The sequence below is a fragment of the Stegastes partitus genome, unplaced genomic scaffold, assembly GCF_000690725.1.
Source record: "Stegastes partitus isolate 25-593 unplaced genomic scaffold, Stegastes_partitus-1.0.2 Scaffold837, whole genome shotgun sequence".
Lineage (NCBI taxonomy): Eukaryota > Metazoa > Chordata > Actinopteri > Pomacentridae > Stegastes > Stegastes partitus.
Window position 1 is genome coordinate 21,855 of NW_007578568.1, and position 18,707 is coordinate 40,561.

An 18,707-nucleotide genomic window follows, 5' to 3' on the forward strand; every position below is an offset into this window, starting at 1 on the left:
GACAAGGACACAGATACGTCACACTTAGCTTAGTTGAAACACCTTTGATGTGTGAGTGCTTGGGTGAGGTTTTGAAAATATAAATGCATAAATGTCTTACATGTGGGGTCCTTGCAGAGGATGTATGGCGAGGCGTCGCTTGGCTGACTGTCTCCAGCAGCGTTGAAAGCTGTCACTCTGAACTGGTACTCGCTTCCCTCCAGCAGACCTGTGATCTTCAGTCTAGTGTCGTAGATGGTATAAGTCTTATTCACCCGAGTCCACCTGGTACAAAGAACAAAAGGAGGGAGAAAGACGATGAGCATTCCTCTTTCAGAAAGTAAAAACTAAAATCTGTTCCTGCTGAAGTTGTTCCAACCTGGTGCTGCTCTTCTCTCGTTTATCCACAATGTAGTTCTTGATCTCACTGCCGCCATCACTCTCAGGCTTCAGCCACTCGATGATGACATGCTCCTTACCCACTGCAGTTGCCTCAGGTGTACCTGGCTGGGATGGGATGGCTGGGGAGAAAAACAGGTCAGAGTCACAGAGATTAATCTATATACTGTTTTCTATTCACAAGACATACACTAATCTAGGGGGAAAAAAAGATTTCGCAAAAATATCTAATTTCCAACAAATATTGGGATTTAAAGTCAAGCTTCAGTTCAAAACATGATGGGGCATAACCACATGGGATACTGTCAAAGTGACTGTCACACAAGAAGCTGGACTCAATTCAATGTATTCTAAATTCTGGGTTTGCTATTTGCCAATAGCATTGTTTCAAATTGCAATTTCAATTTATAGTCATGCAATGCTTTTGGCCCTAACTCAGGCCATACTACACATAATTCCACACAGAAAAAGGAAGTTATGTAGTGCAGTGACCATGAAATCGCAGCTTACTGTAGGCGTTCCTGGCAATGACTGGCTCAGACTCCAGAGGAACTCCCGGTCCGAATTTGTTGACTCCTCTAACTCTGAAGATGTACTCATTGTTCTTGATCAGCCTGGTGCTGACACATGACAGCGTCTTGCACTCAGTCTCCATAATGACCCAGTTCAGGCGGCTGGTCTCACGACGCTCCACGATGTAGTGGGTGACAGAGTCTCCACCATCCTCCAGAGGAATCTTCCAGGACACTGTACACTTCTCCTCCGTCACTCTGCTGATCACGATCTTATCAGCTGGAGATCCAGGAGTGTCTAAAGGACAGAAATAACAAAAACAATTCGCTATTCACCGAGGAGTCAACAGTCAGCCAGGTGATATGCTCTAGCCTGAGTTCTTGGCTGCTTACCGAGGACTTTAACGCTGACTGTTGCGGTCTTGATTCCGTTGGCATTCTTCACAGTCAGGATGTACCTACCAGTGTCATATCTGTCACAGTTTTTGATGACAGCCATAGCTCTGGTGGCAGTGTAGGTCAACGAGTATTTTTCACCAAGCTCCAGAATCTTGTCGCCCTTCGACCAGTACACGGTAGGTTCTGGTTTACCGCCCACGGCACCATCCAGGACGAGGTCAGAGCCCGCAGTGACAGTGACAGTCTCACCTATTAGTTTGCTGTCAAGCTCAGCTTTGGGAGGAGCTGCAACAATGAGATGATTATCAAATGAAATTGTAGAATTTTTTTGGAAAAGATTCCACACTACAAAATCCTTGGGGCTTCAGTAGAAAACAACTGGATTTCTCTTCAAGGTTCTTGAAGAATTCAAGAATTCTTCAACAAAGGACACAGAATTTGCTGTTCTTTTTTAATTATTTATTGATAAATAAAGTTTTTGGGCTTTTGCCTTTGTTCAGAGCAGTGGCGAGAGAAAGGAAAGGGGGGAGAAGAACGGGGAGAGACCTGCAGCAAAGAGTCGTGAGCGGGAGTCAAACCCACGACCGCTGCATCGGGGAACTACAGCTAACTATAGCTAACCATAGCTAACTACAGCTAACCTTAGCTAGCTACAGCTAACTGTAACTAACTACAGCCAACTGTAGCTAACTATAGCTAACTACAGCTAACTGTAACTAACTACAGCTAACTGTAGCTAACTATAGCTAACTACAGCTAACTGTAGCTAACTACAGCTAACTGTAGGTAATTGTAGCTAACTACAGCTAACTGTAGCTAACTATAGCTAACTGCAGACCCATTTCATGGGTCGCCGCTCAGCCAGGGGAGCTACAGGGGCACCCAAAATTTGCTGTTCTTGAAGAATTCAAGAACCTTGAGAAGTCCAGTTGATTTCTGCTGAAGCTCCTATGATTACCATGACCTGGATGACTGAGAATCTACACAGACATACACTATGAAATGCACATCTTGACCAAAAACAGAAACGGCTGAACTTACAGTATTCGTCCTTGCATGTGACTGGTCCGGTTGACTCCGAGGCCGCGCTGTGGACCCCAGCAGCATTCTTGGCAATGATGCGGTACTCGTACGTCTCTCCCTCTCCCAGGTTTGTGACAGTGAAGTAGTTTTCTGTGATCGTGGTGTAGTTGCACTTGAGCCAGCGGTTGTCATCCCATTCGTCTGTACTGTACACTTTCCTCTCCACCACATAACCAACAATCTTGCTGCCGCCATCATTGAACGGCACGGTCCAGCACAGTGACACAGAGGAGCGGCTGATGTCTGTCACCTCAGGTTTACCGGGAGGATCTGAGTAGAGCGGACGAGAAGGTCATCATAAAACTGTACATGTAAACCTCCAGCTATTATTGCTATCAAAGGATTCACAAAGACTTTTCTGAACTGATTCAGTCAGTTTGCTCAGTTGTTAGAACCTCTGCTAAGAGCATTTCGTTGATTAGTTTTCAAATGTTTGTAGTTTGGGCAAGAATGTTTCGCTCACCAACAGGATTAAGCGCCAGCACAGGTCTGGAGGCCTCACTGGCCTTGCTGAGTCCAGCAAGGTTCATGCCGTACACCCTGAACTGGTACTCCAGGCCCTCAATCAGGTTGGACACCTTGTAGTGGCACTCCAGGCAAGGCAGTTTGTTCTCCCTCACCCACAGGATTGTGTTCCTCTCCTTCTTCTCAATCCAGTAACCTGTCACCTTGCTGCCACCATCAGCATATGGCACATCCCATTTGATGCTAATGGCATTGGCAGACACTGACACAACATCTGGACGAGATGGAGGACTTGGAGGAACTGTGAAAATAAGGTTTAGGTGAATATATTTTAGTTGTTGGACAGAAATTGGGCTAATTATTTTCTAAATGAGTTGAGCAGCTGTTTGGTCTCTAAAATGCAACTATTGCTTTTGTTGTAGATTAATCTGTAGATTAGTTGTTGGGTTTATAAAACGTCTTAACATGGTGAAAAATATTAGCATGTATAAAATCAGTATCTTGAAAGTCCAACGTGACGTTTGAAAATGTCTTGTTGTGTCAACAACTCAAAGATATTCAGTTTGCTGTCATAGAGGAGGAAAGCACCCTGAAAATATTCCCATTTAAGAAACTGCAGTCACAAAAATTGGATCTTTAGAAAGTTGATGATTAATGTAAAAATGGGCAATTAATCAATGAATTATTGCAGCTCCAAACAGAACTTACCAAATGGATGCTCAATGACAACAGGGGCTGACTCTATGGACTTGCTGACTCCAAACTTGTTCTCTGCGCATACTCTGAATGTGTACTCCATGTATTTGGTGAGATGAGTCACTTTGATAGTGGCTCTCTTCACGCTGGAGTTCACCACTTGCCAAGAAGCAGAGCCAGACTCTCGTTTTTCAACAATGTAGTTGGTGATGTCGGTGCCGCCGTCATCAGCGGGCTCAGACCAGGACAGGGTGCAGGATTCTGAGGAGACTCCAGAAATTTCCAAGGGGCCTGTGGGTGGACTTGGTCTGCCGACAATGACTACAGTCACCGTGAATGTCTTCACACCAGCAGCATTCTCCAGTGTCAGGTAGTACTTGCCGCTGTCGCTTCTCTTGCTGTCTTTCACCACCAGCGTGGTTCTCTCTTTTGTGGTCTTGATGGAGACTCTGTCTGTCTCCTTCAGTTTCATTTCCTCCAGCTTCCAGGTGACCTTGGGTGCTGGTCTGCCGCTAATGGGGATGTCAATGGTAAAGGTGCTGGAGGTCTTGCAGGTAATGAGCTGGTTAGTGATGCTGCTGAGGTCAGCAGTGGGTTCAATGCGAGGCTCCTTAATAACCACGGAACCGAATGTGCCCTGAGACTCGCTGATTCCAGCGTCGTTCTTGGCCTTCACTCTGAAGTCATACTCTGTGTTCTCAATCAGACCCTCCACCAGCATCTTCAGGGACTTGGTCTCTCCACTAACAACCCAACGGTCAGTACCCTTAGCTCTGCATTCCACAATATAGCCTCTGATGCGGCTGCCTCCATCGTGTTCAGGTTTCAGCCACACCAGGGAAGCTGTGGAGTCGGTGGTGTCGACAACGTCCAGTCTCTTGGGTGGTGCTGGTTCTTCAGTGGCGATGATGGGCTCGGTCATCTCATGAGGTTCTCCCTGGCCAAACTGATTAACAGCAATCACTCTGAACAAATATGGCACGCCAATATCCAGGCCAGTTACCCTGATCATTTGCCGAGTGCACTTGGTGCTGACCTCCTGCCAGGCCAGGCGGCTGGCTTCGCGCTTGTCCACAATGTAGTGGTGAATTCGTGATCCACCATCATTAGTAGGGGCATCCCACATCACTGTCAGGGCTCCGCGAGTGACGTCTTTGAAGGTGATGGCTCCTGGAGGTCCAGGAGTGTCCAGCACTTTGACAGTGAATGTAATGGATTTTCGCCCACTGTTGTTCTCCAGGGACAAGGTGTATTTGCCGGCCTCATACCGTGTGCAGCTCTCGATGGTCAGAGTGGAGAATGAATCTGTGGTATTGATGTCAGCCATGACAGGAAGCTCACCGTCTGCCCTGGACCAGGTGGCCAGAGGAGTTGGCTTTCCTCGGAAAGCGACATGGAGCGTGACAATGCCTCCATTCTTGACAATGTGAGTTTGCTTGAAGTTGGCATCAATGTCAATTTCAGGAGATGTAAGTCTGTCCAGAGCCTGAACAGGGTTGGGCATCACCGAGGCTTCGCCCTCTCCTGATCCATTTACAGCACTGACCCGGAACTTGTAGAGCTCCCCAGGCACCAGGCCTTTAGCAGTATACCTGGTGTGGATGCAGATCTGGCTGTTTACTCTGTGCCACTCCTCCAGACTGGCCTTACACATGTCAATATTGTAGCCAATGATTTCCAAGCCACCATCGAAGACTGGCTTGGTCCATTCCAGGGTGATGGAGGATTTAGTGGAGTCAATGACCTGATCAACAAGAAAAAAGAAAAGTTCATAAAATCATTTATATTGTGCTATTCTTTGCTCCCTTTTCTCTGCATTTTGATTCCCTCTGAGGTCAAACAGCACTTATTTTGCATGCTGATCTTCTAAATCAACCGGAAGCTCTCCACTGCAGAAACTTGGGGGCTGGGTCAAATATTTACAGGATCCTTTGCCTACCTGACCTTCAGCTTTTGTGTTATCGTTGTAGGATCAAACAGCTTTGTCCGCAACATTAACTCCAAAACAAACAGTAGTTACTGGACTTAACTACAGTTCTACATAGATACCAGAACAACAGAGGCTTTATGTGTTAAAATATATGGAGAATTTGATGTTGTTGTTGGTGCTGTTACATAGGAGAAGACTGCTGCTGGACGAGGACATCAAGAAGACAGAAGAAAATGGTGCATGGTTTCCTCTCTGAGTTTAACCAATCAAAATGGAGACCAGCAGAGCAGTTTTCAAGGCCTCTTAGAAGTATCTATCCTTGAGTAGGAACTTTTTTCTCTGCTGAGGGAGGTTCTACAGGGTTGATTTGTGCCATGAAATAATTTCTAGCTAACTGATTTTTTTTTTTTTTAAATGCAGAGATTTGTCATTCAGTTCAGATTTCTGTAAATTGTAAAAAGAGAGCAAAAAAAGTCTGGTTGAGAGCTGTGACACTGACTTGCACATCTGCACTGTTGTAGGAGAACAGTGTTCCTGAAGGCCTACCTTGATCACAGTGGGAGCACTGGGGGCACTGGTTGGCTCTCTGCATTTAAAGAGCCTAGAGGTGCTACTGGCTGGTCCAACACCGGCGCCGTTCTCAGCCATGACGCGGAACTCGTACTCATTGCCCTCTGTGAGGTTGATGACACGGTGCCTCAGCTCAGTGATGGGCCTCTTGGAGGAAACCTTCACCCAGCGCAGGCTCTTCTTCTCTCTCCTTTCCAGAATGTAGTGTTTGATCTCATTGCCTCCATCTGTGCGTGGCCTGGTCCAGCACAGGGTGATGCTGTCTCCGGTCACATGAGTGGCATCGGGGGTACCAGGGGCATCAGGCACAGCTGCGGGGTAGAGTCCAATACGTGTTAAAGAAGTCATGATTTGTGAAAGACTAGTGTGCTAACGTTTTCCAAATATTCAGAAGGGAGACATTGACAGGTTTTTGTTTTAGGATTCAATAAGACCAACTTAACCAAATTTGGAGCAAATGGAGAACATTTTAAACCCAAGCAAGCACGTGAGGAGACTTTATTGAACTCCACTGCTGCTTCACGGGCACTGATCATTCATAAAGGGAACAAAAGCCACGTGAGCTTGCTGGTTTTCTCTGTATTTAAATACATATTTTACTAGAATGTTGACAGAGGGCTGCAGGTGTCTCGGTGGTTAGCACCATCGCCTCGCAGCAAGAAGGTCTCTGGTTGGCGTCCCGGTGAGGACACCCGAGATCTTTCTGCGTGGAGTCTCCATGTTCTCCCCGTGCAGCGTGGGTTCTCTCCGGGTTCTACGGCTTCCTCCCACAGTCCAGAAACATGCTGAGGTTAATTGGTGATTGTAAATTGTCCGTAGGTGTAAATGTGAGTGTGCTTGGTTGTCTGTCTCTAAGTGTAGCCCTGTGATAGACTGGTTACCTGTCCAGGTGAACCTGCCTTCACACCCTCATTACCTCTTCTGCACATTTATGTAAAACTGAGAAAGGCTTTAAAAACTTTTGTGTCCTTCCCACAAAAAACATTCATTAGGGTCCGAGCACTACAGTGCAAGGACCCTATTGTAACCGTTGTGATTACTATTATTATTATTATTTATTATTGTTATTTATTATTATTTTACCGACTGTTGAAATCCGATTTTGAGGGCCTTAACATCCACGAAAACTCACCAAAATCGGCACACACACCAGCACTGGCAAAAAATTTGATATTTTAATGGACTTGGACATGTCGCTGCCAAAATTGCTCCACAGCGCCACCTTGAAAATTTCAACGGAGTCCTGTTGGAAGCACGTATGAACTACAGCTACGCAATTTGGTAGGCATGTAGAGCTCGTCGGCACAAACAAAAACGTCTCCTGCTCCAAGCTCGAAAATGCAACACGGCTCAACTGCGCCCCCTACAATATTTTAACATAGTCCCATTGCGGCTACGTTTCACCTACAACTACCACATTCACCACAAGTGTAACAACTTGTGATGCACAAAAAAGTCCATTAGCATGTTTCTGTAAACCCAACAGGAAATCCACCATGTTGGACAACCGCGACCATGCCGGGCCATTTTTTCTCAAAAATGGCCATTTTTGGCCATTTTCTAAATCGAACTCCTCCTAGGGGGTTCGTCGTACACACCTGACATTTGGCAGGCACAAATTACATGATGTGGTGACTAAAAGTTCTTCAAACGCTCCGCAGATGAGGCCCGGTTTGGAAATGGTGGCCTGGGCAATTTTGATCAATGGCCATTTTGTCCATTTTCACTGTGTTTTTTGCATTCAACTGACTGTTGTCGGAAGGTTGTTTCACCTACAGCTACAAGATTCGCTGGGCATGTGTAGCAGGTCAGGACGCACAAAAAAGTCAATCAGCACCAAGCCCTAACCCCAACAGGAAGTCCATTATGTTGAAAAACCCCTGTGACAATTTTGGTAATGTTGCCTGACTTTTGGCCATTTTCACAATCTATCTCCTCCTACAGGGAAGGTCGTACACACCTGAAATTTGGTCAGCACAAACTACAGGAGGTGGTGATTACACGTTAGTAAAACGGTCCGCACAAGTGTGACGGCGTGGAAATGGCGCCCCCCTGAATTTGGCCACAACGCCATAAAACACCAGAATACGAGACGTGCTGTGTCTGTGCTTCAATCGGCCTGAAATTTTACACGCGTGCTCCGAGTCTCAGCCAGAGCGCGTTTCCACCCCGGCCAACACGCACGCCGCCGCGGCTCGCCACTAAAGAGGAAGTGGCTCGTAACTAGGCCACACTTGCTCCAATCTCCCCCCAAACTCGACATACCGGATCACAGTCCCGCCCGGAGCAGGTTTGCCCCACACCCCGCCGCGCGCGACGGCCGACAAGCGTAGGGCGAGGACCCGTCCATCGCCGCTTGCGGCTTTAATTATTTTTATTATTTTAAATTTGGAGGTAGTTTTCTCTTGTTGTTGAAGTGCTGTGATTGTTTGGATCTAATAGAAATTTTTAACTCTCTGAGTCCAAAACCAGTCAGCAACTTTGACAGCTATGTTGTTGTTTTTAATAATGCAAAAATAATACAGTCTATATGCAAGAAAGTGTCCAAGCAAAGAATCAGCTTTTTGACAGTCCTTGGACTGATTGTGTGTGTTGTGCAGTAAAAAAAAAAAATCAAATCTAAGGTACATGCTGATATTCTAAAATCACTTTATTCTACGTCTCATTTAAAAGTTCTCTAAAAAATAAAGGATTTGTATCTGATTCTGCAAAAAGTAAACATAGTTCCTCCATGACTGAGAGTTGACTTCTTAGCTGTGGCCCACGGTGAAACATTTTCAAATGAATAGTTTTTACACAAGGAGAGAGGAGGTGAGGATGGAACGAATTTAAAGAGTTAAATATCTATAGTATCTGTAGTTTGTGGACCCTCCATTTTTTCCAGTGTTGGTAGTATCTGTGGACACTTGAAAAATGTTTGAAATGTTGACTTAGGGCCTTTAAAATTTTGAAAAAAAAAACAAAACCTGATTTTGTCATTTTAACTGTGCTGTCAGTAAAAAATGGGTCCATAGTGAGGAAAAATGTGACAGGAGCAAATAAACTTGTTGGAATTCAGAGAGTTAAGGTTTAGTGGATTTGTCAGACAATAACTGAATGACGTTACTCACTGTACTGCATCTGTGCGATGATGGGGTCGGAGTCCAGAGGTTTGCCAACACCAAATTTGTTCACGGCAGAGATTCTGAATTGGTACTCGTTGCCTTTAATGAGGTTGGCTGCATTGTAAGAGCAAGCTTCACACTTGGAGGTGACCAATGCCCAGGAAAGTCTGGACGTCTCCCTCTTCTCTACCACGTAGTGGGTTATGGCAGCACAGCCGTCGTTCTCTGGGGGGTTCCACCACACAGTGCACTTCTCAGCCGTGATGCCGGTGAAACGGATGGGACCCTCGACAGGTCCAGGGGTGTCTGCAGGCACACAGAGGGTTAAGCTTAAATGAGCATGAAAGTGGGATTTTATCAACATATGTGGTATTTTGGATTAGATATCTTTGTTTACCAACCTTGCACTCTGACATTAACATCAGCCTTCTTAGAACCAGAGCTGTTTCTGGCCTCTACAGTGTAAATGCCGCGGTGGTTCCTGTCAGCATCGCGGATAAACACACTGCTGGTGCCAATACCAGTGGTGATCTCAATGTCAATCATGGTCCTCTTGTCAATCTCTTTGCCGTCTTTGTACCAAACTATCTGGGGAAGTGGACGTCCAGTGATGCTGCAGCCGAGCTTTACATTCTCTCCGGCCCTCAGGGTGAGCACCTGGTCTTTAGCCCATTCAATCTCAGGAGCAACTGAAAAGGAACGAATGAATGAGGAATTGGTGCAATCAAAGGGACATGAGAAGTGAAAATCATACTTATGAACATCCGTTTTTCATAACTGAAAGTACATACTGCTCTCATCCTTGGTCATGATGTATCCAGAAGAGTTTGACGGTGGACTGACTGTGCCGACAGCATTCCTGGCGATCACTCTGAACTCAAATCTGTCCCCAGCGGATAGGCCTGTCACTGAGAACTGCGGCTCACTGATGTCAGTGAAGTTGCATCGCAGCCATTTGCCTCTACCTTGGCGCCTCTCCACGCTATAGGCAACAATTTTGCTGCCACCGTCCCTCTTGGGAATCTCCCACTGCAGGGTGACGGAGTCTCTGGTCACATCGATGCAGACAGGGGTGCCAGGTGGATCTGATCGAGGTGAGTCGGACACAATTAATCCATAGTACCTGATAGTAATGCAACATTTATGTAGGAGACACATTTCTAACACATCTGATGAAGCTCGGTGAGCAGCTTGTCCTCGCTTCCAGGTGAAACACTTGGAGGAACAACTGCAAAATGAAACTGAATCCTATCCTTGGCCTGTGCGATAGCAACGATAGCAATATGTGCCAGTGACAGACACTCAATCAACAGCAATAAGAAAATGGTTTGATAGTTTCACTTAAATGCGCCTGATGCAAATGAAAACCCATAAAACACAAAGTTTAGTTGCATAAACAAACTCCAAGCATGCTATGAAGGTGAAGGCAGCTCCAGCTTGGTTGCTCTCTTTGTTCCTCCACATGTTACTTAACGGAACTGAACATGTGTCAGGTGAGAACACTTTTTAACAGAAAATAAACATTCAGTCGTGATACGTTTGTCAGCTGTATGGCCCAGCCCTTTTACATCTTCTAGTCTGACCCGGAGGTCACTCTATCCCTGTACACTGACAGACGTAGTACTCTGCATGTACTCACCCACAGGGGAGATAGCCAGTGCATGTTTGCTCTGCTCACTGACAGGGCTGAGTCCGGCGTTGTTTTCAGCGTAGACTCTGAAGGAATACTCCAGACCCTCCATGAGACCAATGATCCTGTACTCCCTGTTAGAGATGATAGTAGAGTTCACCTTCTGCCACAAGAGGCTGTTTCTATCCTTCTTCTCAACATGGTAACCCAAAATTGGGGAACCTCCATCAAAGCCTGGTGCCTCCCACTTGATGGTCATGCCATCACTGGTAATGTTGTAGGCGACTGGCTTTCCAGGGGGGCCTGGAGGTTTGTACTGGTGCTGGGCAACAATGTCCGAGGAAGTGAGCGGTTCGCTGACTCCATATTTGTTCTCAGCTCGGACTCTGAACTGGTACTGAGTTCCCTTGACCAGGTTGGGAATCTTGAAAGTCGTCCTGACGACACTGGAGCAGACCATCTTCCAGTTGGCCTGGGAGGTTTCACGTTTTTCCACACTGTAGCATGTGATCTCACCACCTCCGTCTTCCTTTGGCTCATCCCAGGAGATGATGATGCTCTGCGCTTTGATCTCATCGAAGCGGATGGGACCAACAGGCACTGAGGGGGGTCCCAGAGTGATCACATTGATGTCAAAATAGCTCTTGACAGCTCTGTTGTCCAGAACCAGGGTGTACTGGCCAGCATGCTCCTTCTTGGCTCCTCTGACTGTTACTGCAGTCTTGTTGTCGGTTGTCCTGAAGCGAACCTTCTCGCTTTCCTTCAGAGGCAGATTGTCCTTTAGCCAGCTTGTCGCAGGTCTTGGTTTACCCTTGAATGGTAGTTCAATGTGGATATTCTGACCAATACGGACAGCAAGCTCTCCATTAGGGTAATCAGTGAGGCTTGCCTCAGGTGGAATGATAAAGTCCATCACTGTGATCGGACCAATCTGGGAGAAGTCGCTGTTGCCTTTCTCATTCTTGGCAAACACTCTGAAATCCATGACAGCATTCTCCTTGAGTCCTGTCACCTCACAGGTGCAGCGCTTGCATGTTGCACCTAAAGTCCAGGTAGGGTCTTCCTTGGTTCTCTTCTCAATGATGTAGTCACTGATGTGGCTGCCACCATCATGGTCCGGTCTGGTCCACTGAAGTGTGACAGAGTTCACTGTAGAGTCCACCATCACCAAGTCTTTAACAGCCCCTGGAGTTTCTGTCGCTCTGACTGGCTCGGTAGTTTCACAGGTGTCTCCCACACCGTATTCATTCTCAGCAGACACACGGAAGAAGTACGCTATATCCTCCTCCAGGCCTGACACCTTGTAAGTTGTGTTGAGACACTCGGCGGTGATCACCTGGTAAGCCTTCATGGTGGAGGCCTTCTTTTCCACAATGTAATTAGTGACAGGGGAGCCACCGTCGATTGATGGAGCTTCCCAGCTGAGAGTCAGTTTTCCTCTTGTCACATTCTTGATCATCATTTTTTGGCAGGTGGAGGGACTGTCCAGAACCTTGAGGGAAACGGTGATTATCTTTGGTTCCCCAACACCGTTCTCAATCTCCAGCATGTATTTGCCGCAGTCATCACGAGTAACCTTGGGGATGACACACGTGGTGGCTCTCTCGGTGCTGGTGATGGTGTATCTGTTGTCACCAGTCATGTTGCGGTCACCACGTCGCCAGGTGACATTGGGCGCAGGGCGTCCCTTCAGAGGGATGAACACCTCCACGTCACGGCCAGCCCTGGCTGTATACTGGGTTGTCATGGAAACATCCAAGTCTAAATCAGCTTCCTCTGTTGAGCAGAAGTGGAACAAAAATGGGGGAAAAATTACAATTACATTAAGAAGGGTACAGTTATTATACACCATCAGAAGTACGTCAGTGTAGATTCTCAGTGGTCCAGGTCATGGTGTTTCTAAATGCTTCAGTTAAGGGCAGCTGGAATTCTCTTTTTGGTTCTTTAAGGCATTTACTCTTCATCAAAGAGGATTCCTCAGTTCCAGCTGACAGACACCGAGTCTCAAGTATTTATTTTCACCCTCAAATCACATGACTCAAGGGGTAAATGGTGGTGAAACTGTCTGGAGTGAGACTGCAGGACTGTGTTACAGGTCGGTGGTGTTGTGAGCCCCTCCTCTTAACACATTATAATGCAGTCCTGAGTTCCCTCCCCAGATAGCTTCACCATCATTAACCCTTCAAGGCCTGTGAGTCTTGGATTGTTAACTGGCCAAGAGCAATGTGATTTGGGTTGAGAATTAATAGCTAGGACTTCCTCCCCAATCACCTAGAACCCAGTGACTGAAGGTGAAGGTGAACTGTCGTCAAAACCAAAAAGACCCAAAAAAGTCCAGTTGGCTTCTGCAGTTAGAAACACCACTGGAAAGTGATAGATTTATTCAGCTTTTCAATGCTTAGTGAACTGCAGTTGTGCTTTCAATGAATTTTCTCTTGATCACAAAGCTAATAAAAAGCTCATGTTGTGTGCATACAAACCTAATATATCTTTGGCCTGCACAGGCTGGTACATTTTGATGTCTTCTCCTTTGCCCTTGCAGTTGACAGCAGAGACTCTGAAGAAGTAGTAAGTACCAGGCTTGAGGTGGGACACCACATACTCACAGGCCTTGACCTGTGGGTTGATGGTAACCCATTCTTTTTCCTCTGTGTTCATCTGCTCCAAGAGGTAGTGTGTGATTTCGCTGCCCCCATCATAGACGGGCTTCTCCCAGCCAAGGGTGATGGAGGTCTTTGTGGAGTCAACCACACGCAGTTTAGAAGGTTCACCAGGCAGATCTATAACAGACAAGCAGGTACAAATATTGGCTCAGAAATTCTCAATAACAAAGGAATCTTAGGATGGCAGTGCGAAGTGCAAATTGAAATCCTACCGATGGGGTCATAGGCCTTGTAGAGGTCAGAAGGCTCAGAGTAGTTTCCTGCACCAGCTTTGTTGACAGCACAAACTCTGTACTGGTACTCGTTATTCTCAACCAGGTTGGTGACCTTCTGCCTGGTGTCTCTGATGGTGCCTTTCACCACCTAGAACAATTAACAAAATTATGCTTTTACATGCCAGCAATCGTGTGACTGCTTTTACGCTTAACCTTCTAAAACCCAAAACTGCCAGCGGCTTTTAAAGACATGTTATCTTTAAAAAAACACACACACACACAAAATGCCACAATTTATGAGCCATAAACTGTAAAACCAGGAGACGCTGGATTTTTATCTTTCCGACGGTCCTTGAATATATCATGAGTGCCACGCGGTTTCGTTGGGACAACGATATTTTATCAAAATGAATTTATATGTCTCGTAATTGTTTTTTTTCCCCATAAATACAGTAGATTCTGTAATTACAATAAAATGAGAGCTTCTCATTACAACTGATTCTCCAACGACCAACTCTGTGTTCATCCTGATTTGTGTCATTCTAACAGCGTCCTACTGACAGAAGACATTTCTGAGTTCTCTCTCCTTCACGGTTGAAGTTAGATGTAGTTAAAAGCAAAAGCTTGAACAACAGATCAGCAAACAAACCTTGAACCACTGCAGACTCTTCTTCTCCCTTTTCTCCAGGTAGTAGCCGTCGATGTCGCTGCCTCCATCCAGTGCTGGTCTCTCCCAGATCACTGTCATGGTGGACTTGGTGATCATGGAAACTTTAGGCTTGGATGGCTCACTGGGAGGAACTGAAGGATACCAAAATGATCAGGTTAGTACAGACTTGACAAAGCTTGGATAATCACTGTGAATCGTTTTCGTCTTACACTTTATTTCAGCCATCAAATGCTGCTCACCATGTAAGTCCTCCTAACTGTGTTATAGCATCATCCTGCTGTCACTACACTTGAAGCTCACAATGAGATGCTTTTCAATCACTGATGTTTGTCATTTCCTTTCAGAAACATAGTATTTATGATTTGCAATGATATGCTAGAAGAGAGTTTTCAATTGGAGCTTTTCAAACAACAGGGAACCTTTCCAAGTATTTTGACTAAAAATAGGCAGTGGTGAAAGAAGAATGCAAATCCTTTACTCGAGAAAAACACAGCAAAGAAAAGTCCTCCTTCAGTGAAAGTCTGCACCAGCAGAATGTAGTTTACAGTCAAAGTGCTGGTTTGGTCCCTCTGACTGATGCATCATTAGATTATTAACTGTGAACATCAGTGTGTCAGCAGCAGGTCACTGGTGGAGCTGCTGCAGGTGGAGCAGCTTTACTGTCCTTTATATCCAGTTTATATTCAGAGCCAGCAGATAAGTCTGAGGCTCCAAACAGAATTCAGGGAAGGAAAGAAGAACAAACTAAGTTCTGACCCACAAATGTGTTTTCAGTTTTTCTACCACATGAATTTCTGCTGAGATTTTGGATCTGTGGAACATTTATTGAAATGAAAGAGAAGTTTAGAGGAACAATCACTGTTCAGTGAAACCCATTAACAACTCAGAGATGCGAACTGAGCCGACTGCTGTTGGGAAAAAGACACGAAGGTTGTAAACTTTGAATGTGTATCTGCATCTCGCGCATAATCTGGTAGATGTGAGGAGGAGAAAGTACAATATTTCCCACTAAGATGTGGGGTGGGGCTGCAGGTGTCTCAGTGGTTAGCACCGTTGCCTCACAGCTAGAAGGTCGCCGGTTGGCGTCCCGGTGAGGACACCCGGGATCTTCCTGCGTGGAGTCTCCATGTTCTCCCCATGCAGCGTGGGTTCTCTCCGGGTTCTCCGGCTTCCTCCCACAGTCCAGAAACATGCTGAGGTTAATTGGTGATTGTAAATTGTCCGTAGGTGTAAATGTGAGTGTGCTTGGTTGTCTGTCTCTAAGTGTAGCCCTGTGATAGACTGGTTACCTGTCCAGGTGAACCTGCCTTCACCCTGAGTCGGCTGGGATAGGCTCCAGCCCCCCGCGACCCTAGTGAGGATTAAGTGGTGTATAGATAATGGATGGATGGAAGATGTGGGGTGGAAGGAGGAAGGAGCACAACAGGGAAATGCTCAAGTAAAGTACAAGTACCTCAAAAGTGAGCACTAAAAGAACCAGACTTGACTACTGTTCATTCACTTTCTGATGCTTCACAATATCAACATAAAATCAGTTATTACACCAAAGTGTACTCTGTAGTTGTGGCGAATGACTATGGCTAATCCATCTGCTTACCAAATGCATTCTTGGCAACGATTGGTTCGGACTCCAGCGGGTCTCCGATGCCATACTTGTTGACTCCACGAACTCTGAAGATGTATTCGTTGCCCTGGATGAGCCTGGGCACGTTTACAATGCAGTCGACCAGTTTCTCTGAGACAATGGACCACATTATCCTGCTGGTCTCTCTCTTTTCTACGATGTAATGAGTCACCATGGCGCCACCCTCATCAGCAGGCGGCGACCACATGATGGTGATGTTGTCGGCCGTCACCTTCTTAAACTGAATCTCTCCATCAGGAGGACCTGGCTTGTCTGGTAGAGGAAGGACATATTCAACCACATCAGGCTCTGTAATGTATATAACATATATATATATGAATCTAAATATGACAGTGAATACCTTGAATGAGCAGCCTGACGACAGCACATGCAGATCCCAGGGAGTTCTTCACTCTGACCTCATAGGTTCCAGAGTTCAGACGAGTGGTTTCCTTCAGAGACACACTGGTGGACTCGAATATGTGTTTGAAAGAGAGCTGGGCAGTTGGCTTCAGCTCTCTGCCGTCCTTAAACCACTCGATGGTGGGAGCAGGTTTGGCTGTGATGTTAAATTTGAGCTCCACATCCGATCCGGCCCTGTGCTTTACCTCATTCAGGTACTCCTGAGGTATATCAATCTCTGGGGCACCTGGATAAGAAAACAGAAAACAGTTATGTGAGTTCAAATTCTGATGGATATATGCATTGCAATTTAAGTGAGAGTCACCACTTAAAGAGTCCAGAAAATAAATCCATGGGAGAATTCAGTGATGTCAAAAGACAGCAGTTGTGACAGTCTCGCCCCATCTGGGCAACATTCAGCCAATCATGTTGTTGCACTGACTAGGCATGGTGTTGTGAAGCTGTGTGGTAGAAATATAACTAGTGGGGAACAATGTTTATTAAACCTTGTTAAGGGAACATTTGACTGGTGATTCTATAACTGCAGCTTTTCTGTACTGGTGACCATCAAAGCTACAGTTATGGTTCTCTCACTGTTCTTAGAAAAAGGTAAAAAAAAAATGTTGATTGCTGTTGCGTCTCAGCAGTTTGGAATAAAAATACTGAAGATGTACCATAGGTATCCACGCAGGTCGCTGGTCCAGCGGTCATGGACGGATTGCTGACTGAACCAACTGCGTTCTTGGCCATGACTCTAAACTCGTATTGTTCGTCCTGGGTCAGGCCGGTTACAGTGTAGCGGGTGTCACTGACATTGGTGAGGTTAGCCTTGGACCACTTGGTGCTAACACCCTCTCTCTTCTCGATGATGTAGCCGGTGACTGGGGATCCACCATCGTAGCTGGGTTTCTGCCAGGTCAGGCTAATGGTGTTCTTCGTGATGTCGCTGATGCACAGGTTGATCGGTGGCTCTGCAGGAACACATTGTGAGAACTCATTAAAAAACGATTTCAGTAAAAATGGGATTTCTTACATTTGTACAGGAACTCTTCACTTACCACAGGCATCAATTGCCAGCACTGCATCAGAAACTTTGCTAAAAGCACTGATTCCAGCAGCATTCTCTGCTGCCACCTTGAACTCATAAATGAGTCCAGCATTTATGTTGGTGACCTTGAAGTGTGTAGCACGGATCACCATTTTGTTAACTCTTTGCCAAAGGATGCTGTTCCTGTCTTTCATCTGAAGGTGGTAGCCAAACACATGGCTGCCTCCGTCTGACTTGGGTTCCTTCCAGGCGACAGTGATGGTTTCCCTGGTGACAGCAGTAATTTCAGGAGTTGATGGAGCATCCGGAATAGCTGACGGAAAAAAGGAAGATTTTAAAGTAGAAATTACAAAACACTGAGTTAGAAGTAAAGCAAGTCAAGATAACAGAGTGAAGCAAAACAAAATGTGCTTACTGTAAGGAAGGCTGACAGTGACAGTCGGAGAGTCGATGTGTTCGCTGATGCCGTATCGGTTCTCAGCCCTGATTCTGAACTGGTACTCCAGGCCAGTAGTCAGCTTCATGATCTTCATTGTGCAGCGGGCAACAGCAGAAGACACGTCCATCCAGTTGGCCGTAGTCGTCTCTCTCTTCTGAAGGATGTAGTTGGTGATGGGGCTGCCACCATCATATGCTGGTGGGAGCCACTTTAAGCTCACACTGTCCTCTGTGACGTCAAACAGCTCCACGGGTCCGAGTGGAGCACTAGGCCTGTCCAGAACCACAATGTTTACAAACGACTTGGTGGTTCCACTGGAGTTGGAGGCAGTAATTTCATAGCGTCCGGAGTCTCCAGCTATGCTCTCGCGCAGAGTGATCTTGATGCTGTCAGGGGTGACCTCAGAGTTGAACCTCATTGTGGACTTGAGCAGCACGTTATCCTTGGACAGAGCGACTTTCGGCAAAGGACGGCCCGTCAGCGGTATCTCACACTTGAGAGTGGAGCCGGCTCTAACATATACTGTGTTGTGGGGGAAGTCCTTCATGTTGATCTCGGGAGATTCTGGAGCAAAAAAGGTAATAAAGGGGGTTAAAATGGTTGAAAATATGTCTAATGTTAGATATTTTCCATGGTAAGAAGTCAGGTGCGAGGTCGCCCAAACTTTCACAGAAACAGCCCCATAACTGGCCTCTTTAAGTTTTCCTGTTTCTAGCGCAAGCTTTGAATGTAAGGTTAACCCCCCAAAAAACGACAAATAACTACTAGATATGAGCACATAAAAATAGAACAACAGATGCTTGTCAATAACTTGTATGGTCAATTTTGCATTGAAGATGATGATGTTAGAGAGGGGAAGACTGCTACTTGATGAGGGCC

General features: G+C 46.1%; 1 protein-coding gene across 1 annotated transcript in view; it reads right to left on the reverse strand.

The window, feature by feature from the left end:
• ttn.2 (titin, tandem duplicate 2) overlaps positions 1–18,707 on the reverse strand; it is a 236,644-nt gene that overhangs the window by 17,240 nt on the left and 200,697 nt on the right. The window contains exons 218-237 of the mRNA XM_008292835.1: positions 17,805–18,392; positions 17,400–17,702; positions 17,016–17,312; positions 16,301–16,588; positions 15,913–16,212; positions 14,295–14,446; positions 13,643–13,793; positions 13,248–13,547; positions 10,777–12,543; positions 9,929–10,222; positions 9,539–9,826; positions 9,144–9,443; positions 6,010–6,344; positions 3,546–5,277; positions 2,836–3,138; positions 2,331–2,642; positions 1,284–1,574; positions 889–1,188; positions 359–500; positions 101–264 (exon numbers count right to left, since the gene is read on the reverse strand). Coding sequence (XP_008291057.1) covers positions 101–264; positions 359–500; positions 889–1,188; positions 1,284–1,574; positions 2,331–2,642; positions 2,836–3,138; positions 3,546–5,277; positions 6,010–6,344; positions 9,144–9,443; positions 9,539–9,826; positions 9,929–10,222; positions 10,777–12,543; positions 13,248–13,547; positions 13,643–13,793; positions 14,295–14,446; positions 15,913–16,212; positions 16,301–16,588; positions 17,016–17,312; positions 17,400–17,702; positions 17,805–18,392 — 8,607 coding nt within the window. The remainder of the gene's footprint in view (positions 1–100; positions 265–358; positions 501–888; positions 1,189–1,283; positions 1,575–2,330; positions 2,643–2,835; positions 3,139–3,545; positions 5,278–6,009; positions 6,345–9,143; positions 9,444–9,538; positions 9,827–9,928; positions 10,223–10,776; positions 12,544–13,247; positions 13,548–13,642; positions 13,794–14,294; positions 14,447–15,912; positions 16,213–16,300; positions 16,589–17,015; positions 17,313–17,399; positions 17,703–17,804; positions 18,393–18,707) is intronic.